Consider the following 26,511-nt stretch of genomic DNA (forward strand, 5'->3'; position numbering starts at 1 on the left):
CCTGACTCCATCAAAGCTCCAGCTCTCCTCGTGTCTCTCTGAGTCCTGACTCCATCAAAGAACCAGCTCTCCTCGTGTCTCTCTGAGTCCTGACTCCATCAAAGCTCCAGCTCTCCTCGTGTCTCTCTGAGTCCTGACTCCATCAAAGCTCCAGCTCTCCTCGTGTCTCTCTTTGAGTCCTGACTCCATCAAAGCTCCAGCTCTCCTCGTGTCTCTCTGAGTCCTGACTCCATCAAAGCTCCAGCTCTCCTCGTGTCTCTCTGAGTCCTGACTCCATCAAAGCTCCAGCTCTCCTCGTGTCTCTCTGAGTCCTGACTCCATCAGAGCTCCAGCTCTCCTCGTGTCTCTCTGAGTCCTGACTCCATCAAAGCTCCAGCTCTCCTCGTGTCTCTCTTTGAGTCCTGACTCCATCAAAGCTCCAGCTCTCCTCGTGTCTCTCTGAGTCCTGACTCCATCAAAGCTCCAGCTCTCCTCGTGTCTCTCTGAGTCCTGACTCCATCAGAGCTCCAGCTCTCCTCGTGTCTCTCTGAGTCCTGACTCCTATTGCTTCAGAAGTTTCCCCCACACTTTCATAATGTTTTTATGATGCTCTTTGTTTCAATATCATGTAAAGCATTGAGCTGCCTTGCTGCTGAAATGTGATTTAATAGTAAACTTACCTTCTACAGAGTCCAATAGTTTATCATAAATCTCAGTAAAAAGATGATAATAACAAATAAAGGGAAATCACACTAAACAAAAAGACACAATCAAATATGAGGATTTGGCATTCTTTGTTATTGTGGCATATACATAGACTTTTCATTTGATACACGTGAAATACTCCTGTTCTACATCTGATACTGACGGGCATACAAAATATACCATAGCTTCTATACGTCATCATTCTCCATAAAGTCTTATTTTATATCTGGTTTAAAAAATAAAACAGCAGAGATGAAAAAAGACAGACGTCGAGGTTCAACTCTTGAAATGGTTTCGATATTAAAACACAAAATAATCTCAAAAATAAAAGACACAGTGAAGAAAATCAAAAGAACTGCATGCCGAAGAACAGGTACAAAAATAACTGCAATGTACGGAATATTACATGTTTTTACAGATGTTGGAGTTACAGGTAAATCTCAGCAGGTGACTCTCAGGTGTGCACGGCGTCTCCTGTTGCATCATGGGAGATCACACATCATACACACTCAGATAATAACTGTTTCTTCTGCAGGAATTATATCACTTTTTTGTTTTGCAAGAAAAAGTTTGGATCTTGAAAAAGAAATATCAGATTCTGCAGGAAAAAGGAAAAATGTTGCAAAATAAAGGTCATTTCTTGCTCCCCACATCCAACCCCCCCCCCCCCCGGGTCAGACGGAAGGGGGGTTGGTGTAGCTCAGCATCGAGCCCCCCCCCCCCCCCTTGAATCAGACGGGCGGGGGGTTGGTGTAGCTCAGCATCGAGCCCCCCCCCCCCCCCCCCCCTTGGATCAGACGGGCGGGGGGTTGGTGTAGCTCAGCATCGAGCCCCCCCCCCCCCCCCCCTTGAATCAGACGGGCGGGGGGTTGGTGTAGCTCAGCATCGAGCCCCCCCCCTCCCCTTGGATCAGACGGGCGGGGGGTTGGTGTAGCTCAGCATCGAGCCCCCCCCCCCCTCCCCTTGGATCAGACGGGCGGGGGGTTGGTGTAGCTCAGCATCAAGCCCCCCCCCCCCCCCCCCTTGGATCAGACGGGCGGGGGGTTGGTGTAGCTCAGCATGGGGGAGAAGGAGTGCAGGAAGTTGTTGGACTGAGAGCAGTAGTCCTCCTCTGTGAGAGGCAGCAGGAAGCTGAGGAAGACGAGGAGCAGGAGGAAGATCTGAAACGGAAGAGACACCAGCAGAACCCTCCGGAACCACGAGCTGCAGAACCTCCAGGGAACCGGGTCAGAACGGGAGGAACCGGATCCAGCGGCGCTGAGAAACCTGAAGGAGAGAGAGGTCAGGAACATGACGTTAACTTTATATGTTCTTTTCATTTGATCTATGATGTTCTCCTCATAGCCTGTGAAGCATCTTGAAGCACACTTTAAAATGACGTTGTTTTTAAAGTGTGCTTTATAAATGAAATGTATTATTTATTTATTATAATGCACACTATGTTTTTACTGCACATATTTTATATTCCATTCTATTTCAATGTAAATGTTACTATATTTTCTTTCAATGTTATTATAGTGTTCTTAAAATAGTTCTCTATCTGTGTTTTTTAATTCTTGTTTTATTTGCATGTACGCTCCACGAGTTCTATTTCCTCCCTACTGACCGCCAGAGGCTCTAGCACTGGATATGTCCATCGCGCGCATGCGCAGCTCGAGTACAAATAACAACAAAGTCACCTGTGACCCACGCAGAGGTCGCGTTAACCGAATATATTCCGTCTATGACGTAATTTTTTTAACAATGACGGAAAAATCTGAAAGCAGTCTGTCGTTTTGACGGATTAGAACAAACTCAGAACAGCGCCAAAGCTTCCCCGCAGCAGGGCTCCGGTGTTATGCCGTCATGTCGTTTCCAGACCTAACTTTGCCGTTCAAATCATTGAAATGTCTGGGAGTTTATGCTTTACGTGCAGTGTGCTCTGCATGTGTGGCCATTAAAGAGGGTTTCATCCCTCCCAATATGATATTATCGCTAGTGTGCAGCCGTTTGGCCGACACTTTTAAGCACTGGCCACGGTTACGTTTGTAACTACTGTTCTATGTGTGCTGTTCTCTTCTTTAGAAGCTAATTATCTGGTCTTAACATTTGTATTTTGACTTGGTCTCGCTTGATTGTTAGCAGCAGCCGCTTGGCTAACACCTTGCATGTACTGTTAAGCTTCATTATTTAACTCAGCTGGTGAAGGCAGTGCTCTCGCTCCCGCTCCCGGTAACGTATGGTTTTGATTGTTAGCAGCAGTCGCTCACACTTAGAGACACTCTGTACAGGTGAGACACTTATAGAGACAGTCTGTACAGGTGAGACACTTATAGAGACAGTCTGTACAGGTGAGACACTTATAGAGACACTCTGTACAGGTGAGACACTTATAGAGACAGTCTGTACAGGTGAGACACTTATAGAGACACTCTGTACAGGTGAGACACTTATAGAGACACTCTGTACAGGTGAGACACTTATAGAGACAGTCTGTACAGGTGAGACACTTATAGAGACACTCTGTACAGGTGAGACACTTATAGAGACAGTCTGTACAGGTGAGACACTTATAGAGACAGTCTGTACAGGTGAGACACTTATAGAGACAGTCTGTACAGGTGAGACACTTATAGAGACAGTCTGTACAGGTGAGACACTTATAGAGACAGTCTGTACAGGTGAGACACTTATAGAGACAGTCTGTACAGGTGAGACACTTATAGAGACAGTCTGTACAGGTGAGGTGTACGTGGGTATGGACCAGGCGTCAATTAAACGCCTGCAGCTAGTCCAGAACGCAGCTGCACGTCTTCTCACTGGCCACAAAAAGCGTGACCACATCACCCCAATTCTGGCCTCACTACACTGGCTTCCAATTCGGTTCAGAATTGATTTTAAACTCCTTTTATTTGTTTTAAAAGCACTAAATGGGCTGGCTCCGGCCTATATAGCTGAACTCCTCCAGCGCTACACCCCAGCCAGAGCTTTAAGGTCTGCTGACCAGCTGCTGCTGGTAGTGCCCAAGACCAGGCTCAAAACCCGAGGGCACCGAGCCTTCGCAGCAGCTGGCCCTAGGCTCTGGAACACTCTGCCCCTCCATGTGAGGTCGGCCCAGACCCTAGGGGTTTTTAAATCTACTCTTAAGACACACTTCTTCTCCCTGGCCTTTTAGTCAGAGCGGAGCACGACTCCTGACTTTTCCCTGTGTTTTCTTTTTAAATATCTGTTGTAATTTATTGTCTTTTATTGTGATTATAGAAATGTGTTTTTATGTGATTGTAGTTATTACATGTACAGCACTTTGGCCCGACCAAAAATCGCTTTTAAATGTGCTTTATAAATAAACCTTGATTTGATTTGAGACACTTATAGAGACAGTCTGTAGAGGTGAGACACTTATAGAGACAGTCTGTACAGGTGAGACACTTATAGAGACAGTCTGTAGAGGTGAGACACTTATAGAGACACTCTGTACAGGTGAGACACTTATAGAGACAGTCTGTACAGGTGAGACACTTATAGAGACACTCTGTACAGGTGAGACACTTATAGAGACAGTCTGTACAGGTGAGACACTTATAGAGACAGTCTGTACAGGTGAGACACTTATAGAGACAGTCTGTACAGGTGAGACACTTATAGAGACAGTCTGTACAGGTGAGACACTTATAGAGACAGTCTGTAGAGGTGAGACACTTATAGAGACAGTCTGTACAGGTGAGACACTTATAGAGACAGTCTGTACAGGTGAGCAGCTCCTCTGCAGAGCGAGTTAGCGTTAGCGTTAGCTTACAGACAGCGAGGCGAGGAGACGCAGCGATTACAAACAGCCTCGTAAAAAGTTTAGTTTAGATTCATTAAAGCGGGGAGTTTGGGAAATAGGTTCATTTGGTTTCCTGCGGAGAGCTGGGAAATGCTAAGCTAGGCTAACTTGGCTTCCTATTGCTAAGTTAGCGTAGCTTAGCATTTATCAGCTGTTACAGAAAGAAAACAAATAATTGTCATTGATTTGCATTTTGATATTAGACCGAATGTGAATTTTGTTTTTAGTTCTGAGATTAAAATCGGAATTCTGAAAAAATTTAAAAAGTCAAAATTCAGAAGTTAACCTCTTCCACACTTTTGTAATATATTTAGTAGCATGTCTATATTCTTCTGTTTTCTGCGGTGACATCATATTTTTTCTGAGTATAAAATAAATAAAGTATATTTAATGTAAATCAGAAGTTGAGTTTCTAAAGGGAGATGCGGTAACAATGTTTAGTTTTTTTTTAGTTTAGCAATTTATACAAAAGAGTATGCACTCCAAAGGTGACTCCAAAGGTGACTTTATACACACTCAGGCTGCAGTTTCCTTTGACTAGAGACACACTTTAATATATTTTACAGGATTTTAGAGTTTTCTCTGCAGAAATCTCATCAGACAGTAACAGGTGTTTCTACTAATGTGACTCCAGGAGAGCATGGACATGAATGAGCTTCACCTCTGACCATGTGACAGATGGAGACCTGAGACTGACCAATGACAGACTGGGGGGGGGGGGGGGGGGGGGGGGTAGTTGGTGATAAAGCAGCAGAAGAAGAAGAAGAAATTACACACACACACACACACACACACACACACACACACACACACACACACACACACACACACACACACACACACACACACACACACACACACACACACACACACACACACACACACACACACACACACAGCCTGAGCATTGTTCATTGCAGACATTTCCCAGCTTTCCAAAGAAAGTGTGTGTGGGGTTAGAATCTGCAGTTCTGTTATGAAGCAGACGACGAAGAGGAGGAGGAGCTCTTCCTCACTGCGAGCTACACACAGATGATCATGGACCCCCACCAGCATGAGCAGAAACATGAGGACTACAAATGTGTTTCAGGTGCATCATGGGAGGTTGAGTTCTATGATCTTGTGCTAGGTGCTAGGAACCAACAGAAAGGTACCTGTGGGGGGGGGCTCCCGGCTGTGACACACTACTATCGCCCCGCTGCTGTTTGCAATGAACAGGTGGTGAGGGGGGGGTAAAAGAAAGAAAGAATGTTTCAGTCGATGGAGAGAAATCCCAAAATGAAAGAAGAGCAGCAACAAAATCATGAGGACGATTTTGTGACAGAAATCTGGCTTTTTTCTCGGTCCAGACATTCATGAAGCAGCAACATGCTAACTCAACCTGATGCTAAATACATGATAACATGCTAACTCAACCTGATGCTAAATACATGATAACGTGCTAACTCAAGCTGATGCTAAATACACGATAACGTGCTAACTCAACCTGATGCTAAATACACGATAACGTGCTAACTCAACCTGATGCTAAATACATGATAACGTGCTAACTCAAGCTGATGCTAAATACACGATAACGTGCTAACTCAACCTGATGCTAAATACACGATAACGTGCTAACTCAACCTGATGCTAAATACACGATAACGTGCTAACTCAACCTGATGCTAAATACACGATAACGTGTTAACTCAACCTGATGCTAAATACACGATAACGTGCTAACTCAACCTGATGCTAAATACACGATAATGTGCTAACTCAACCTGATGCTAAATACACGATAACGTGCTAACTCAACCTGATGCTAAATACACGATAACGTGCTAACTCAACCTGATGCTAAATACACGATAACATGCTAACTCAACCTGATGCTAAATACATGATAACGTGCTAACTCAACCTGATGCTAAATATATGATAACGTGCTAACTCAACCTGATGCTAAATACATGATAACGTGCTAACTCAACCTGATGCTAAATACATGATAACATGCTAACTCAACCTGATGCTAAATACATGATAACGTGCTAACTCAACCTGATGCTAAATATATGATAACGTGCTAACTCAACCTGATGCTAAATACACAATAACGTGCTAACTCAACCTGATGCTAAATACACGATAACGTGCTAACTCAATCTGATGCTAAATACACGATAACGTGCTAACTCAACCTGATGCTAAATACACGATAACGTGCTAACTCAACCTGATGCTAAATACACAATAACGTGCTAACTTAACCTGATGCTAAATACACGATAACGTGCTAACTCAACCTGATGCTAAATACACGATAACGTGCTAACTCAACCTGATGCTAAATACATGATAACGTGCTAACTCAACCTGATGCTAAATACATGATAACATGCTAAATACATGATAACATGCTAACTCAACCTGATGCTAAATACATGATAACATGCTAACTCAACCTGATGCTAAATACATGATAACATGCTAACTCAACCTGATGCTAAATACATGATAACATGCTAACTCAACCTGATGCTAAATACATGATAACATGCTACACATATATTGCTTTCTCATGCCTGCAGCCTGCAATATGAACCTAATAAAGTCATGCTTTCTGCGTCCCTTAATAACATTCATCCAGTGTTCCTGAGAGACACAGGAAGAGGACACTAGAGGACACTAGAGGACACTAGAGGAGAGGCTTTAGGGAAGTATTTCTCTTGGGAGAAGAAACAAGTGACAGAACTGTCAAAAGAAGGAGGAAATAAAGAGTCAGAAAGGAGTCTCCAGATTTCTTGCAGGGTTTTGCTGTGGGAACACACTCCATGCAAGAGAAGGAGAGAGTTCAGAGGGAGGGTTAGGAGGTGAGGAGGTGAAGAGGTGAGGAGGTGAGGAGGTGAGAGGTGACGATGGATATGTTGTTCACAGGGACTTTGTCTTGGAGCACATGTTAGATCTATTTGTTGAGTATTTAATTTGAGTTTCTCGAGGTGGAGCGTGCAGAGGAAGGCGGTACGTTACCGATCGGCGGCGGCTCGGTGTGCTGCGTCCTGAGACCGGACTCAGAGAACCAGACGTGTCCAGATCATCTGCAGAGGACCAGGAGGACAGGTCCTAAAGAGAGAGAGAGAGAGAGAGAGAGAGAGAGAGAGAGAGAGAGAGAGAGAGAGAGAGAGAGAGAGAGAGAGAGAGAGAGAGAGAGAGAGAGAGAGAGAGAGAGAGAGAGAGAGAGAGAGAGAGAGATCAGACAGGAAGGAGGGCCCCTAAAATCACAGGATCATCAGATCCAGATCAATCTATCAGCACGAGGGAAGTTCCATCATCCTGGAAGGTGGCCACGGTGACACCGATCTTTAAATCTGGGGATAAGGCAATGATGTCCAACTACAGACCAATCAGCATCCTCCCCTGTGTCTCTAAGGTAGCTGAGAAATGGGTGTCAAAACTAATCAAACATTTAGATAAAGGTTTCGCTCCACTCCACCCAATGCAGTTTGGTTTCCGTGCTCACCACTCCACTGAGACAGCTAGCTGTGTCTTTGTGGAAAAGTATGTTGGACACGAGCCCATATGTAGGTGCTGTCTTCCTTGATCTCAGGAAGGCTTTTGACACTGTTGACCAGTGGCGGCCGGTCCATAGGGGCGCTAGGGGCGCCGCCCCACCTCTTCCCATATTAAAAAATAAAAATAAAAATAAAAATAAAAATAAAAAATATATTTTAAAAAAAATATATATTTTTATTTTTATTTTTAATGAACAAGGTAAATATTATATAATTGGTATCAGTAAAATGTATAATCTACAATAAAATCTCGTTTAAAATTGTGTTACGATGTCTAAAGTTACTGATAAGTCACATGTTTCCTGCCTGGCCTTGCCCGTGTACCTTCTCTCGTCTGGGGCGCTAAGAGAGGAGCCCTCAACCAGTGCAGCAGCAGCCACTAGCAGCTGACTGTTGCTATCTGTAACGTGTAAACTATGCCGCGAAAACATAATTTCAACCAATCAGCGTCGTCAAATATGACGGTCACGGGGCGCCAATGTCAGCGCCCCGTGCAGTCTGTGAGTAGTTTGGACAGTGACTCGTATCCGGTTGACGCAGTAGTTGATGAGGATGGCTTCGTGTGCAGGTGGAGTCTCCGGACCTCGGTCCCCGCCTAATTCTGTTCAAGAGCTAATCTCCAATCCTTTCGAAAGGAGAAGTTTGGCAGATAAAATAAGACCTTGGACCGGACCAACCCGATTTGAATATATCGCAGCAATCTCGTGAAAAAGACAAAACTTATACACGAGGCTTCGCAAGTAGCTGGTACACAAAAAAGGCTTGGCTAGCTGGATGCAAACAGGTAAATGCTGTCTTTTGTTTCCCATGCTTGGATATCACTTTATATGTAGAGAGGAGGTTTCCCATGGTTGTTAGAAGTTTATTAATAAGTGGGCATTTATCACAGAAGTGATTGTTCTGTCTCCACGTTTGTTGCATTGTCTGTGATGTATTTTCCAACGGTTATAGCTCCTGTCCTGTCCCAGCAACACTACACGGTTTCCAGCAACACTACACGGTTTGCAGCTCCACCACATTTTTGGTTTATCTTCGGTGTCGCTTAAAATCTGCTTCCCATCGGACTAAAACCTCCACGTAATCTGAAGACAGATACTTGAAGTTATTTAAACCTTTTGCAAACTTTATGTTCTTTCTTGCTCTAGCCTTGCCAGTTACATTGTACATAACACATATATTATCATTATGCTAACTGGTTGTTCGTGTTAGACGATGTAGCTTTTTCATTTCTGAGTTATTGCTATATGTAAATAAGCCTGTTTGTAAATAATCCTCAGAGAAACAAAGAAAAAACACAATTTATGACATTTTGTGCTGTGGTTATTTTTTTTAAATTGCATTTATTCACAGTTCAGTTTGAAATGCTGTAGTGACTTGTATTGAACCACTTAAATATTTATAATTAATGCTACTGAAAAGATGCTATTAATTTTATATCCCACATGCAGTTCACTGTAAAGCTACTTGGTGGAGGTGTTGGTTCATAAAACATGAACAGTTTTAAGAAAGAAAAAAACAGACCAGTTCTGAGAACACAAATTCCTGGTAAAGTAGTAGATGTTCAGGTTGATAAATAATATTTTCCACACTGAAGATTATGGAGGTATTGATCAGTCTTCTCATATTTTTAAGCCTCGATTTCTCCTTTCCCCCCCCCCTCTAACATCACCAGAAGTCATCATTTAAGGGGTCATTTCTCGAAAAAAGATTCTGGGGGGAAACCCCCCGGACCCCCCGGGTAGGTCACTTACGGTACGTCAAGAGCCCCACCAAAAAAAAAGACCACCGGCCGCCACTGCTGTTGACCACCAAGTGCTCCTTACAAAGCTGACTAATTTCAATGCAAATGTATGCCGATGATGCGGTCATCTTTGTACACGGGAAGAACACTGAAATGATCTCATCCTGTCTCTCAAATGCTTTGGACAAAGTTCACCACTGGCTGAACAACATTTGCTTACAGTTAAATGCAAAAAACCAGTATGCATGATGTTCAGTAAACGACCAGTCAAAATCAAAGGATCCAATGTGTTTTTAAACAGAGCAGAAATAGAACTGGTCTCCCACTTCAAGTATCTTGGAGTCATACTGGACTCGAACTTGACTTTTAAGAAACATATTAAGAAAGTATCCAATACCGTTAAATTCAACTTGCAACATTTTAAACAAATCAGACCTTTCTTAACTGTCAATGCTGCAAAGTCATACCTCCACTGTATGATTCTATCCCACATTGAATACTGTTTTACAAACTGGTCGTTTGCTTGTGCCACAAACCTGAAACCCATAGAACAGCTGTGAGAGAGAGCTATCAAGGTGTTTGACAGAAAGCCATATTCATACCACCACTGTGCCATCCTTGATAAACACAATTTCTTGAGTTTTGATAATTTTAAGTCTTTTAAAAGTATGTGTTGTATTTATAAATGTTTACGTGGACTGCCCTGTATCTCCTCTCCTTTAACTCAGGGGTATCTCCTCTCCTTTAACTCAGGGGTATCTCCTCTCCTTTAACTCAGGGGTATCTCCTCTCCTTTAACTCGGGGGTATCTCCTCTCCTTTAACTCGGGGGTATCTCCTCTCCTTTAACTCGGGGGTATCTCCTCTCCTTTAACTCGGGGGTATCTCCTCTCCTTTAACTCGGGGGTATCTCCTCTCCTTTAACTCGGGGGTATCTCCTCTCCTTAACTCGGGGGTATCTCCTCTCCTTTAACTCGGGGTATCTCCTCCCTCCTTTAACTCGGGGGTATCTCCTCTCCTTTAACTCAGGGGTATCTCCTCTCCTTTAACTCGGGGGTATCTCCTCTCCTTTAACTCGGGGGTATCTCCTCTCCTTTAACTCGGGGGTATCTCCTCTCCTTTAACTCAGGGGTATCTCCTCTCCTTTAACTCAGGGGTATCTCCTCTCCTTTAACTCAGGGGTATCTCCTCTCCTTTAACTCAGGGGTATCTCCTCTCCTTTAACTCGGGGGTATCTCCTCTCCTTTAACTCAGGGGTATCTCCTCTCCTTTAACTCAGGGGTATCCCCTCTCCTTTAACTCAGGGGTATCTCCTCCTGCCCTTTATATACCCCTAGCTGCTACAGTGTGCTGCCAGGTGGTAAATACTTGTGTGCTGCTCTTGCTCTTTCTGCATATCATGTATTTGTTGTTGCTATGGTTATAAATGTCATGTTCTTATATGTTGTATGTGAGGGACTACGGATGGAAATGAGCTCAGAGCTCAAATCCGGCATGTTTACACTTGAAGCATCCTTTGTCCTAAGTGCTCATCAAAGTGCACGGTCCCTGTTCAAATAAACGATTACATGAAATGAAAAAAGGTGTACAGGAAGTGCAGGTGAGTAATGTCGTGTTAAATGTTCATATAATCATTTCAATAAAATATATAGATTATGTCTTATACTCTGATAAATTGTAGTTTTAGTCCTATATGTGTTTAACAGAGACAGATGTTTAGGATGGACTTTTCAGGAAGAGCAAAAGGTGGATTTGGACTGGAGGGTTTCATGGTTTCATGGTGGAATGTTTAGATGATGCCTCAGAGAATTGAAGGGTGGGACCAGTTGGGTATCTTCTCTCTAATACACAGAGAGACTGTGAGCAGAGCTTCTCTCTCCTCTGAGGAGGAAGCTGCTCTGTTCCTGCATTTCAGATCCATTTCACTTTATACTGACTTTCTTTATTACTTTATTAAATATAACAAAAGACAAACTTTGTCCATGAAACATGTATCAGTGTCTCAGGAGGTGCAGGTGAGTGTACCTGCTGGATTAATACAGGTCCATCTTATCTCATGGTATCTCATCTTGTACCTGCTGGCTGCTGCTGATCTCCAGGACCCTGCTGATCTCCCTCAGGTCTCTCGTCACCTCCTTCAGCAGCAGCTTCAGACGGTTCCCGATCACGTGCACTTTCTCTTTGGCCTCCAGACAGTCGCTGCCCTGAGCGTGCACGAGCAGCTGCAGAGACATGTCCTGCAGAGAGGACACCTTCAGCTGGGAGTCCAGCAGCTCCTGGCGGATCACCTGGGACACGTTCAGAAAGATATGTGTTACTTCAGTCCTGTGCTTCAAATCTGAGAGTATCTGTTCAAAACCCACTCAAACAAACCTCCTGCAGGTAGTGTGTGCATTGTTTGGACTCACTGTGCAGTGTATCAGCTGTGCTGTTGTTATTATTGTTATGCATTGAATATAATACGAAATATCTTAAATAAAAGGGTCAGTAAAGGGTGGTGTAGTTTCAGTACCGTGAGGGTCTTGTGGTGCAGATGTTGATGGGTTATGTAGTTATAGTACCGTGAGGGCCTTGTGGTGCAGATGTTGTGTTACCGTGAGGGCCTTGTGGTGCAGATGTTGTGTTACCGTGAGGGCCTTGTGGTGCAGATGTTGTGTTACCGTGAGGGCCTTGTGGTGGTCCTGCAGGGTCTCCCGGTCCCTCCCCGGGTCCAGGGGCAGCAGCTGGTTCCTCCTCCGGTCGATGTTCTCCAGCCAGAGCAGCAGGCCGTGGCTCATCTCGTGGAAGTCCTGAGGAGACACGATGCAGGGCGTGTTTCACTTCCTTTCACAGGGTCAGGTCAGGGTTATAATGTGAGAACACACCAATCAAATGTCTCCTCCAAAGTCACATGAGCACGCCAACACCGGGTGGAACATTCTGTGGGGGTGGTCCTGACATTTGTTAATCTATCTGTTTCCTGTCTGACTGAGGACAGTATTTACCTGACACTGCATGAGCGCCCCCTGCAGGCCGGCCCTCCACTCCTCCAGAGCCCCCCCCAGCCGCTCCCAGCTGTTGTTCATGTCCTTCAGTCGGGCCGTCAGCTCCCGGCTCTCCTCGCTGTCCGGATGCAGGAACTCTGAGCTGCACAGGTTCACCGACAGAACGATGGCTTTACGCTTATCGTACGCCTTCTGCAGCTCCTACACACACACACACACACACACGCACACGCACACGCACACGCACACGCACACGCACACGCACACGCACACGCACACGCACACACACACACACACACACACACACACACACACACACACACACACACACACACACACACACACACATAATGGAAAAGTTGGAGAGGAGGAAGGGATGGAGGGATTTAGTTTCTCTTAAAATAGGATGGGATGTCTTTTTGTCTGTTTGTTTTTCTGCGAGTGTTGTTTCTATGTTTGTTAACCTGTAAAGAAAGGGAAATAGAAAGATAATGACAGCAGGGCAGTAGCTTGAGCTTGTGGATGTTTTCTATATTTCACACCTTTAATATATGCCTAGAAACAGTATAATAGGAGCCCTTTAAAGCATCCGAACAGGGGTACCTTGAGCTTGTGGATGCGCTGCTGGATGTCCTGGATGTCTGAGCTGACCTCCAGCCTCCTCTGCTGCTGCAGCTCCTCCTCCGCCCCCCCCAGCCAGCTGCACACCTTCAGCAGGTCTGAGGTCAGCTGCTGCTCCTGCTGCTGGCTCTGCTTCCTGCGCAGCTGCCGGCTGGCGTCCTGCGCCTGCAGCAGCTCCCAGCGCTCGATCACTCCTGCAGGAACACACACATTTACTCTCAGTTCAACTTGAATCTGTGCACCGGCAAACAGATGTAGTGTCTATACAACAATCTTTCTTCTCTGCAGCAGCTCCAGTGCTCAATCACTCCTGCAGAGAAACACACTTTTACTTTCAATTATTCCCTGCACCGGGAAACAGATTTACTGTCAATGCATCAAACTGCTGCAGTATTATCACATGTATCTGCAGTATTATCACATGTATCTGCAGTATTATCACATGTATCTGCAGTATTATCACATGTATCTGTAGTATTATCACATGTATCTGCAGTATTATCACATATATCTGGAGTATTATCACATGTATCTGTAGTATTATCACATGTATCTGCAGTATTATCACATGTATCTGTAGTATTATCACATATATCTGCAGTATTATCACATGTATCTGTAGTATTATCACATGTATCTGCAGTATTATCACATGTATCTGTAGTATTATCACATATATCTGCAGTATTATCACATGTATCTGCAGTATTATCACATGTATCTGTAGTATTATCACATGTATCTGTAGTATTATCACATGTATCTGTAGTATTATCACATGTATCTGTAGTATTATCACATGTATCTGTAGTATTATCACATGTATCTGCAGTATTATCACATGTATGTGATACATGTATCTGCAGTATTTGTATAGTAGTACTGCAGAATACTCACCAGAGGTCTGGGACTCTGAGCTGGGGTCTATCAGTCCGGCCCCCCCCTCCTCTTCCTCCTTCAGCTCGCAGCCCATCTTCCTCACCGTGTCGATGGAGCCGCGACACTCCCCCAGCAGACGCATCTGAGGAGCCAAGCTAACTCATTATAATAAATACTTTAGTCCTCTCATTAGAGCTAAAGACAAACACACTTGGCTGTGAAATACATCCCTAAATAATGCACTAAGTAAATACATGAATGGACAATTAAACTAAAATGTCTAAGTATGTAAATAACTAAAAATATAAATAAATGTACCTGAATAAAATAAATAAATAAATATCTGTATTATATTATCGTTTGATTATAATAGATCCCCTAAAATAAAAACAAGAAGCTCGGCTGCATCCGCTCTCACGGATCAGTGTTAGTAATAACGTACGTATCCCAGGTACGAGGCGTCCTGATCGGCTCCACTCAGCGGGGGGGCGTCTGCAGAGGCTGCCTCTCCTGAACACACACACACACACACACACTGATCAGATTGTATAAAACACACACTGTGTCATAGCTTAAAGCACCTCTAGGACCCAGGAGAGGAGGCGTTCAGACAGAGGAGCAGATGTGAACCAGCTTCTGAACAAAGACCTGTTTTAGCATCAATTCAAACTATTTCATATTATTATAACTATTGATGCATTCCAGAACAGATCCTGTGTTTCCTTCGCTCTGTGTGGACGAGCCTCAGAGTGACAGGTTCCTGTGAACAGATCTGCAGACGTGTTCACAGGAACACACACACACAACACAACAAACACACACACACACACCGGAGGTTAGCTACAGCCGCACTGCAAACCAACGAAGAAGAAGAAGAAGAAGAAGCCGTTAGACAGAAACTGAGTGAGGCTGCATCCCATTCCACAGGGAGGGATTGGGATGGAGCCTAAACCCCGGGTTAGGAAGTGTGTGTCCAGAAACACAGAGAAATCAAAGTGTGTGTGTCCAGAGAGATGAGGAGAAATCAACGTGTGTGTCTAGAGAAACACAGATAAATCATAGCATGTGTGTGTGTGTGTGTGTGTGTGTGTGTGTGTGTGTGTGTGTGTGTGTGTCCAGAGAGAAACAGAGAAATCAAAGTGTGTGAGACTCCATGCTGCTTCCTACCAGAGGAGGACCTCAGAGTTTGCTCAGTGACTCTAACAAAGGCCTCGGGGCTCTCTGGGATCTCTACATCTGCAAAATACACATTTACAGGAACACACTCAGGACCACAGGCTGACACTGGAGGAAGATGGAGGACATCACAGAATACTCAATATGTTGTGAGAGCTGTTCACCTCACGCCTGCTGTGTGTCTCAGTGTGTATAATGTGTAACTGCTTTCACTCTGCTCAGCGTCACCAGCTTCACCTCGCTGTGCGGCTCTCTCTCTGGTGTGTGTGTGTGTCTCAGTGTGTGTGTGTGGTCAGTGTGTGTGTCTCAGGTGTGTGTGTGTGTGTCTCAGTGTGTGTGTGTGTGTGTCTCAGTTGTGTGTGTGTGTGTGTGTCTCAGTGTGTGTGTGTGTGTCTCAGTGTGTGTGTGTGTGTTGTGTGTGTGTGTGTGTGTGTGTCTCAGTGTGTGTGTGTGTCTGTGTGTGTGTCTCAGTGTGTGTGTGTGTCTCAGTGTGTGTGTGTGTGTGTGTGTGTGTCTCAGTGTGTGTGTGTGTCTGTGTGTGTGTCTCAGTGTGTGTGTCTCAGTGTGTGTGTCTCAGTGTGTGTGTGTGTGTGTGTGTGTGTCTCAGTGTGTGTGTCTCAGTGTGTGTGTGTCTCAGTGTGTGTGTGTGTCTCAGTGTGTGTGTGCGTGTGTGTGTGTGTCTCAGTGTATGTGTGTGTGTGTGTCTCAGTGTGTGTGTGTGTGTCTCTCAGTGTGTGTGTCTCAGTGTGTGTGTTTCAGTGTGCGTGTCTCAGTGTGTGTGTGTCTCAGTGTGTGTGTCTCAGTGTGTGTGTGTCTCAGTGTGTGTGTGTCTCAGTGTGTGTGTGTGTGTCTCAGTGTGTGTGTGTGTGTCTCTCATGTGTGTGTGTGTCTCAGTGTGTGTGTTTCAGTGTGCGTGTCTCAGTGTGTGTGTGTCTCAGTGTGTGTGTCTCAGTGTGTGTGTGTCTCAGTGTGTGTGTGTCTCAGTGTGTGTGTGTGTGTCTCAGTGTGTGTGTGTGTGTCTCTCAGTGTGTGTGTCTCAGTGTGTGTGTTTCAGTGTGCGTGTCTCAGTGTGTGTGTGTCTCAGTGTGTGTGTGTCTCAGTGTGTGTGTGTCTCAGTGTGTGTGTGTCTCAGTGTGTGTGTGTGTGTCTCAGTGTGTGTGTGTGTGTCTCTCAGTGTGTGTGTCTCAGTGTGTGTGTTTCAGTGTGCGTGTCTCAGTGTGTGTGTGTCTCAGTGTGTGTGTCTCAGTGTGTGTGTGTCTCAGTGTGTGTGTGTCTCAGTGTGTGTGTGTGTGTCTCAGTGTGTGTGTGTGTGTGTCTCTCAGTGTGTGTGTCTCAGTGTGTGTGTTTCAGTGTGCGTGTCTCAGTGTGTGTGTGTCTCAGTGTGTGTGTCTCAGTGTGTGTGTGTCTCAGTGTGTGTGTGTGTGTCTCAGTGTGTGTGTGTGTGTCTCTCAGGTGTGTGTGTCTCAGTGTGTGTGTTTCAGTGTGCGTGTCTCAGTGTGTGTGTGTCTCAGTGTGTGTGTCTCAGTGTGTGTGTGTCTCAGTGTGTGTGTGTTTCAGTGTGTGTGTCTCAGTGTGTGTGTCTCAGTGTGCGTGTCTCAGTGTGTGTGTGTCTCAGTGTGTGTGTCTCAGTGTGTGTGTGTCTCAGTGTGTGTGTGTGTCTCAGTGTGTGTGTCTCAGTGTGTGTGTCTCAGTGTGTGTGTCTCAGTGTGTGTGTCTCAGTGTGTGTGTCTCAGTGTGTGTGTCTCAGTGTGTGTGTGTCTCAGTGTGTGTGTCTCAGTGTGTGTGTGGTGTGTGTGTCTCAGTGTGTGTGTGTGTGTGTGTGTGTGTCTCAGTGTGTGTGTCTCAGTGTGTGTGTCTCAGTGTGTGTGTGTGTGTGTGTGTGTGTCTCAGTGTGTGTGTGTGTGTGTGTGTGTGTCTCAGTGTGTGTGTGTGTCTCAGTGTGTGTGTCTCAGTGTGTGTGTGTGTGTGTCTCAGTGTGTGTGTCTCAGTGTGTGTGTGTGTGTGTCTCAGTGTGTGTGTCTCAGTGTGTGTGTGTCTCAGTGTGTGTGTCTCAGTGTGTGTGTTTCTCTCAGTGTGTGTGTGTGTCTCAGTGTGTGTGTCTCAGTATGTGTGTGTGTGTTTCAGAGTGTGTGTGTGTGTTTCAGAGTGTGTGTGTTTCAGAGTGTGTGTGTGTGTCTCAGTGTGTGTGTCTCAGTGTGTGTGTGTCTCAGTGTGTGTGTCTCAGTGTGTGTGTTTCAGAGTGTGTGTGTCTCAGAGTGTGTGTCCCCTCACCTCTCAGCAGGAAGTCCCCCTCCTCTCTCTCCGTCTCTCTCTCCAGTCCCCGGCTCAGATCGTAGTCGTGGTCCCACTCCAGAGGGATGGAGTCCACGCTGGCCGGTGTGTCTCTGCCTGATCTCTCTCCTCTCTCTCCTCTCAGCTGAGCAGAGCGCCCCCCGGAGGACGGGAGGGGCGACAGCAAGCCGTCCCCCAGACGCTCGCCGCCCCCCCACGGACCCCCGGACACATCGCACGCCTCATCCAGATCCAGCTCCCGGTCCGAGAGAGAGACCTCGGTGTCGTCGTCCGCCAGCTGCACGGAAACACAGATAGAGAGAGATACATATTAGAGATATCATGTGACATGTTACATAGATGCAGGACTACATGTAGACCTGCAGGACAACAGTAGAGCTATACAGAGAAACATTCATTAGCTAACAATGACATTATTGTTCTATTAATATAAAGGGAGGTCAGGTACTCTTTAAAACAGCTGCTAGTTATGGGTACTTTTTACTGAAGTACATTTCAAAGCCCTCTTTACTTTGACTTGAGTAAAGAAGTTTAGTCAGTACTTCTACTTTTACCAGAGTATTTTTAAACACGAGTATCTGTACTTCTACTTGAGTAAGGGATGTGTGTACTTCTACTTGAGTAAAGGATGTGTGTACTTCTACTTGAGTATAGGATGTGTGTACTTCTACTTGAGTACAGGATGTGTGTACTTCTACTTGAGTACAGGATGTGTGTACTTCTACTTGAGTACAGGATGTGTGTACTTCTACTTGAGTACAGGATGTGTGTACTTCTACTTGAGTACAGGATGTGTGTACTTCTACTTGAGTACAGGATGTGTGTACTTCTACTTGAGTAAAGGATGTGTGTACTTCTACTTGAGTACAGGATGTGTGTACTTCTACTTGAGTACAGGATGTGTGTACTTCTACTTGAGTACAGGATGTGTGTACTTCTACTTGAGTACAGGATGTGTGTACTTCTACTTGAGTACAGGATGTGTGTACTTCTACTTGAGTAAAGGATGTGTGTACTTCTACTTGAGTAAAGGATGTGTGTACTTCTACTTGAGTACAGGATGTGTGTACTTCTACTTGAGTACAGGATGTGTGTACTTCTACTTGAGTACAGGATGTGTGTACTTCTACTTGAGTAAAGGATGTGTGTACTTCTACTTGAGTACAGGATGTGTGTACTACTACTTGAGTACAGGATGTGTGTACTTCTACTTGAGTAAAGGATGTGTGTACTTCTACTTGAGTACAGGATGTGTGTACTTCTACTTGAGTACAGGATGTGTGTACTTCTACTTGAGTACAGGATGTGTGTACTTCTGCTTGAGTACAGGATGTGTGTACTTCTACTTGAGTACAGGATGTGTGTACTTCTGCCCTCTCTGCAGATATTAATTTTAGGATTCTTAAAATGTGGTCTCTGGTCTCTCACCGGCAGGCGGATCAGCTTCCTGTAGTACCGCTCCACCCTCCCGAACACCTCCTGGCAGTACCTCTGCAGCTCCTCCAGCTCCTCCTCCATCACAGCTGAGTCCAGAGGCTCGCTCTTCTCCATCAGAGCCTCCCCCTGCTGGAAGATCTGAGAGATCCTCCCTGTGGTGAGGGAGATCTCCTGCTGGAAGGACTGCAACACACACACTCATCATCAACAAGCTCTGCACTGTGACACACACACACACACACACACTCATCATCAACAAGCTCTGCACTGTGACACACACACGCACACACACACTCATCATCAACAAGCTCTGCACTGTGACACACACACGCGCGCACACACTCATCATCAACAAGCTCTGCACTGTGACACACACACGCACACACACACACACACACACTCATCATCAACAAGCTCTGCACTGTGACACACACACACACACACACACACACACACACACACACACACACACACACACACACACACACACACACACACACACACACACACACACACACACACACACACACACACACACACACACACACACACACACACACACACACACACACACACACACACACACTTTTCTGATGCAGAATTCCTGATCAGTTCTAATGAATGAATGTCCTCGTGTGCGGAGAGACATGTGACAGAGAGAGAAGCTGCTCACACACATCTGATGGCCAACGGTTGTGTGTTGTGTGTGTGTGTGTGTGTGTGTGTGTGTGTGTGTGTGTGTGTGGTGTGTGTGTGTGTGTGTGTGTGTGTGGTGTGTGTGTGTGTGTGTGTGTGTTAGCGTCCCTAGAGCAAGTGGTACTGCTCTGCATGATATTAATACTAATATATGAGATCCTTTTATTTGAAATCTGAAACTAATCCATATTTTCATTATGGATTTCTTTGCAGTCTGTACAGAAAAAATGATATGCAATAAAGTGTTTTAAATGTTTTCCAGTAATCTCTAGTGTTGGCATGTAAAAAATAAAGTGATGTTGTTGTTGTGTCAAATACGTTCACTTGAATGTGATGTATGAAAGATCCTTTTGACTTCAACCAGCTGGAGAGGAGATAAGAGCTGCTGCACTAACGCTGATCTGATCAACAACATATTGATGACATCCAGAGTTACAACACATGTACATATGAACATGTGTTGGCTGTTGTTTTTTTAATCTAAGATGTCCAACAATCAAGGCTGCAACTAATTATTAATATGAGTATAAAATAACTTTAATAATATTTTCATTATCGATTAATCTAATCAAAAAGAAAGCAGCACATTTCCAGATGTGAGAGGCTGCATTTAAAGACTTTAATGATTCATTGATGAATACTAATGTTTGCAGCTCGTAGACGTTCTTAAATGCCACCCTGTCTCAATCTGACACCCTGCTGCGGTGAAGCCTCACCCTGAGCTGCTTGATCTTGGCCTGGATGTCACACTCTGAGAAATGTTCGATGTTGGTCAGCTGCAGGTCCATCTCCGTCAGCCACACCAGGATGGAGTCTCTGGACGTCTCAAAGTCCTCCCTCTGACCTGTGAAGTGCTGCAGGGGGGGGAGAGGGAATCATGCACACAGCTCAGTGAGTGGTACCCTACATGTGATCATACAGAGACACTTACGCTACTTCAAGAGACAGAGGAACATTCAGAACACGTGGACAACAAGCTGTACGATATTTATCAAACTAAACGGAACACCTGAGGACGCCGAAGTATTGTTCTTCAGAAATATGGAGGATCTGGAAAAAATACCAATAACATCAGATGCGGCTTTTCACACCAGCGCTTTTCCCTTTCTAGCTCCTAGCTAGAGCTTTTCTGGTTCAGCTCTGGTTTCCCCTTTTCAGCTCCCGCTCTGTTCACACCGCCCAGATGTTAGCATAGCAACCGAAGCTAAACTGACTACTTGCTAAGCCGTTTTCTACAGGCACATTTTACCGGCGTATTTTTCATTATGATTCTACTTGTGATAGTCGGACATGACATCCTGTGCAGCCCATGTATTGATTCCATCCGATAGCTGCTATAATAACAAACAAAACGTCTGCCTGCTCTCCACAATGATCAATAACAGCGAACGGATGGTCAAAGTAAGGTACAAATAAACAGAATCACACGAAGCCTGGTTAGTGTTGCCTGACTTTATAAAGCGTGTTTTTTTTTTTTATAAGTGTGTGGTTGCCTTCTAGTCACTTTGCTCAGCGCTACTGCTTGTAGGCAGGCATGACGAGACTCTCCAGTCGACCCATGTTCAGGGGAGGTGGGCTTAGTTTCCTGCACGCCTCGACGTAAGAGAGACGTAAGCGACGCCGCGTCATAGCTCCGAAGCTCTTGCCTCTAGACCGACAATTTTTTGGAGCTGGAAGTGAACCGGATTCCGGAGCTATGACGCGGCGCCGCTGCGGTGTGAACAGGAAAAAACGGCGCTTTTCCAGCTCCAGCTCTGAAAGGGGCAAGAGACAGTTTCCTCCCTCAGGCCAGGGGCGGACTGGCCATCGGGACGTTCGGGACGAATCCCGATGGGCCGGTACTGAAGTGGGCCGGTCGGACGATGTGGGCCGCTCGGATAAGTCACTAGCACCCCCCCCCCCCCGTTAGTAATTTACCGAGGTGGGCCGGCGGTACCAAAGTGGGCCGGTCGAGAGTCCCGGGCTGATTTGTAGTCCCAGTCCGCCCCTGCCTCAAGCCATCAGACTGTTAAACACCTGAACTCTGTGAAGAGCATCCAGAACATCCATCCGTCTGCATCTGGCTGAGTATTGATCCGTCTGCATCTGGCTGAGTATTGATCCGTCTGCATCTGGCTGAGTATTGATCCGTCTGCATCTGGCTGAGTATTGATCCATCTGCATCGGGCTGAGTATTGATCCGTCTGCATCTGGCTGAGTATTGATCCGTCTGCATAAGGCTGAGTATTGATCCATCTGCATCGGGCTGAATATTGATCCGTCTGCATCTGGCTGAGTATTGATCTGTCTGCATCTGGCTGAGTATTGATCTAATATATCAGATTCCATGTACTTGTATACAGACTCTTCCTGCACTATTTTATCAGTTGTATTAGTTCTATGTCCTATATATATATATATATGTCCAGTTTCTTCCCCTCTGCTACAATGCACACAATATCTTTTTTAATAACTGCACATATTTTATTCCATTCTATTTCAATATAAATACTGCTATATTTTACTATATTTTCTATTATGTTGTAATGTTATTATAGTCTCATCTGTGTATATGTATGCACCACGACGTCAAGTGAACTTCCTCCTACGTGTGGACCTACCTGGTGGTAAAACAGTTTTGAATTCTGACCCTGATATATTCATGTTGCTCTGCTGGAGGACAGTTTCCACTGATGTATCTACACTGTATCTGCTGAGCACACGGTGAGAGCACCTTGAATTGACTTGTCTGACCTTGAGTCGTCTCAGGATGGAGTTGACCCTCCTCTGCAGGGCGTCCCAGCGCAGGTTGGCTCCCTGGCTCTTCTCCCTCAGGAGAGAGGATGTGTCGGTGCGGTTCTCCCGGGCCAGGCGCCGGTACTGTTTGTTGATGAGCTCCAGCTGGGTCAGGCTCTCATGGACCTGCCTCTGGAAGGACTGCAGCACACACAGGGTTAATCACCAGAAGCACCTCCTGCTCTCAGTGTTTTATATTCTCCCAGAGTGTTTCTTCACCTCGAACTTCTTCATCTCCTCCTTGGCCACGGTGTACAGGACCCCCGAGGAGTTGGGCAGCGCCGCGGTTCTCTCCGAGGAGACGAGCCACTCCTCAAACCGGGAGAAGTCCTCCAGGAACTTCTGCCACAGACGCCACGTCTCCTCGATCCTGACGGGGACACGTTACGTTACAAACAATAAAAACAGCAGCGTTCAACAAATACTTCATTAGAAATCATCAAGACGTTCACCGTGCTTTCTGATTTGTTCTCAGGTAAACACAGAACTGAAACTAGTCTTTCACACATTGGAGCTCCATCCATACCTTCTTCTTACTTTCTTAGATGTGCACCCTGCTGCAGACACAGTGACCAGACTATGAACAAACTCAAATGCTCTCTCTCTCTCTCTCTAAGGCCACTAAATACGTAGCTTGTCCTGCAGGAGCACCTCCACTAACTTGTTGTCCCTGTGTGCACATGGTGTCAGGTCTCAGTAGAGCAGTTTACAGGATTATGAAGATCAAAACGTGCACGCCTTTAAATGCTGAGAACAGTGGGATTCATGGTGCAGAACACTAGCTTTAAGAACACATCATATATATGTGCATGAGGCTCCATGCCCTGCGTGACATGATAACAAAGGTATCCCAACTGTAGCTGTGTGCATGACAGGATGTATGATTACCTAGAAGAGCATCAGGACTGTTTGAGGCATATGATAGCTATGTGATTAACATGATGATTCAGCCTCTATGGAGATAGACATATGACAAGCATGCTCATTTCTGACGTGGAGCTAATCTGAAGTAAACATTGAATACTGCTTTCTATTCCTCCATCTTGTGACTGTGTAACTCCCTCTCTTGGATATCAGCATGTGAAGGACACTGTTCAGGAACTAGTTGATGCTCTGTATGTGATGACTACTTCCATTCTGGAGAGGATCACAGATACATGGATCCTGAGATTGAAGATCAAGCCGGGGACGAGTGAGAGTTTCCTGACAGATCTTTAATGTTCTGTCCCTCACCTGAGCCTCCTCTCCATGGACAGGGCACAGATGCTCCTCCAGCGGCGGTCCAGACACCGGGTGGCGCTCTGGATGGAGTCACACTCAGCGTCCGTGCTGCAGGCGTCACAGTCGTGCAGCAGAACCTCGCACAGATTCAGAACCGACGCCACGCCCGTGCTGTGCTTCTCGATGTCGCGCTGCAGCTCCTGGAGGAACACAGGGATTTGAGCTGCTGCAGACCATTCACATGCACTAACACCCATATAACACACTACAGGAGAATGCCTTTTTACATATTAAAGTATTGAAATGTCACCTGCTGCAGGTCCAGCTTCCTCTGGATCTCGTTGGCGTCGCAGCTCTCGAACACGAGCGGTCTGGAGAGTTCTGTCTCGATGTGAGCGAGCCAGCATCTCAGACTGTTCATGTTCTTATCCAGCTGCTGCACCGCCACCAGGGTCTCACGCAGCTTCTTCACCCTGCACACACGCACACACACACACACACATTAAACTACGTCAGGGTCTAATGCAAGAAAAAGCTGTAGTTTTTCCCCAAATATCCCCAAAACCCTGAGAAAGTACCTGAGATTGGGAAGGATAAATACATTGGAAACCCCAAAAAAAGAACAAATTAAAGCAAACATATAGTAATAAACACACACACATGTTTGTGTGTGTGTGTGTGTGTGTGTGTGTGTGTGTGTGTGTGTGTGTGTGTGTGTGTGTCACCGTGCTCCCACCAGGTCCAGTAGGTGTCTCAGTGTGTGTGTGTGTGTGTGTGTGTGTGTGTGTGTGTGTGTGTGTGTGTGTGTGTGTGTGTGTGTCACCGTGCTCCCACCAGGTCCAGTAGGTGTCTCAGTGTGTGTGTGTGTGTGTGTGTGTGTGTGTGTGTGTGTGTGTGTGTGTGTGTGTGTGTGTGTGTGTGTGTGTGTGTGTGTGTCTCACCATGCTCCCACCAGGTCCAGCAGGTGTCTCAGTGTGTGTGTGTGTGTGTGTGTGTGTGTGTGTGTGTGTGTGTGTGTGTGTGTGTGTGTGTGTCTCACCGTGCTCCCACCAGGTCCAGCAGGTGTCTCCAGCGCTCGTTGACCTTGCTCAGTTTGCTCTGGATGTCAGCAGCTCTGCAGGAGGGGCTGTTTCTGCTGAGTCTCTCCCCGAGGAGCTGCAGCTGCTGCTTGTTCTCCTCAGAGACGCTGATCTCCTCCTGGTAGTCCTGAGAAACACACACACATGGTACAGTGAGTGAAAGAGTCAGTCAGCGAACAGAAATATAAAAGGATAGTGAACATGTGTCTCTGTTTTTTATAAATGAATATGTTAGATGTAAACAGAAGTGAGCTCCCTGCCGCTTAAGAACAGGTAGAGTGAAGACTCTTTGAGAGAAGGTAATGACACTATCAATACAAACTAAATACAAACCACTGCAAACACGACTTAAAGCTCCAGGCATCAAATTAGACAAACATATTAAGTGACATTTAAATACTTTATTTGACTTCCTCTGCAGGAAGTCATCTCATAAATCATGTTTCTATCAGACGCAGGAAGTGATTTAACTGAGGAAACAGATGTAGAATGAATGTGTGTGTGTGTGTGTGTATGTGTGTGTGTGTGTGTGTGTGTGTGTGTGTACCTTGCGCAGCTTGTCGATCATCTCCTCGATGCTGATGTCTCCGTTCTCAGACACCTTGCTCTCCATGTGGGTGAGCCACTCACACAGGTCCTTGTACTTCTCGCTGAACACCGTCCACTCGTTCAGTTTCTCCCCGAGAGTCTGCCGCCGGAGAGAGAGCTGCAACACGACGTTCAGGTTAACACACACACACACACAATACACACTGCAGAGCAACAACCAGGTTAACACACACACACACACTGCAGAAACACTAACACTATCTGTGTGCGCAGCTGCAGACAGAGTGACAGGCGGAAGTGTGTGAGGGTTAGCATGCAGCTGAGAGTGTGTGAGGGTTTGCATGCAGCTGAGAGTGTGTGAGGGTTAGCATGCAGCTGAGAGTGTGTGAGGGTTAGCATGCAGCTGAGAGTGTGTGAGGGTTTGCATGCAGCTGAGAGTGTGTGAGGGTTTGCATGCAGCTGAGAGTGTGTGAGGGTTAGCATGCAGCCGAGAGTGTGTGAGGGTTTGCATGCAGCTGAGAGTGTGTGAGGGTTTGCATGCAGCTGAGAGTGTGTGAGGGTTTGCATGCAGCCGAGAGTGTGTGAGGGTTTGCATGCAGCTGAGAGTGTGTGAGGGTTTGCATGCAGCTGAGAGTGTGTGAGGGTTAGCATGCAGCTGAGAGTGTGTGAGGGTTTGCATGCAGCTGAGAGTGTGTGAGGGTTTGCATGCAGCTGAGAGTGTGTGAGGGTTTGCATGCAGCCGAGAGTGTGTGAGGGTTTGCATGCAGCTGAGAGTGTGTGAGGGTTTGCATGCAGCTGAGAGTGTGTGAGGGTTAGCATGCAGCTGAGAGTGTGTGAGGGTTAGCATGCAGCTGAGAGTGTGTGAGGGTTAGCATGCAGCTGAGAGTGTGTGAGGGTTTGCATGCAGCTGAGAGTGTGTGAGGGTTAGCATGCAGCTGAGAGTGTGTGAGGGTTAGCATGCAGCTGAGAGTGTGTGAGGGTTAGCATGCAGCTGAGAGTGTGTGAGGGTTTGCATG

General features: G+C 45.9%; 1 protein-coding gene across 1 annotated transcript in view; it reads right to left on the reverse strand.

Moving 5' to 3' along the window:
* Window positions 1-1,558: 1,558 nt before the first annotated feature.
* Window positions 1,559-26,511, reverse strand: part of LOC117495038 (nesprin-1-like) — a gene marked incomplete at its 5' end in the record, with an annotated part of 38,983 nt that continues 14,030 nt past the window's right edge. The window contains 20 exon segments of the mRNA XM_034146101.1: window positions 1,559-1,587; window positions 1,707-1,950; window positions 5,644-5,690; window positions 7,505-7,597; window positions 11,862-12,074; window positions 12,447-12,575; window positions 12,771-12,971; window positions 13,374-13,585; window positions 14,289-14,412; window positions 14,713-14,780; window positions 15,438-15,506; window positions 17,718-18,015; window positions 19,167-19,358; window positions 20,588-20,725; window positions 22,605-22,787; window positions 22,866-23,016; window positions 23,880-24,067; window positions 24,178-24,340; window positions 24,907-25,073; window positions 25,494-25,652. Coding sequence (XP_034001992.1) covers window positions 1,713-1,950; window positions 5,644-5,690; window positions 7,505-7,597; window positions 11,862-12,074; window positions 12,447-12,575; window positions 12,771-12,971; window positions 13,374-13,585; window positions 14,289-14,412; window positions 14,713-14,780; window positions 15,438-15,506; window positions 17,718-18,015; window positions 19,167-19,358; window positions 20,588-20,725; window positions 22,605-22,787; window positions 22,866-23,016; window positions 23,880-24,067; window positions 24,178-24,340; window positions 24,907-25,073; window positions 25,494-25,652 — 3,033 coding nt within the window.

Source organism: Trematomus bernacchii, unplaced genomic scaffold (genome assembly GCF_902827165.1).
Source record: "Trematomus bernacchii unplaced genomic scaffold, fTreBer1.1, whole genome shotgun sequence".
NCBI lineage: Eukaryota > Metazoa > Chordata > Actinopteri > Perciformes > Nototheniidae > Trematomus > Trematomus bernacchii.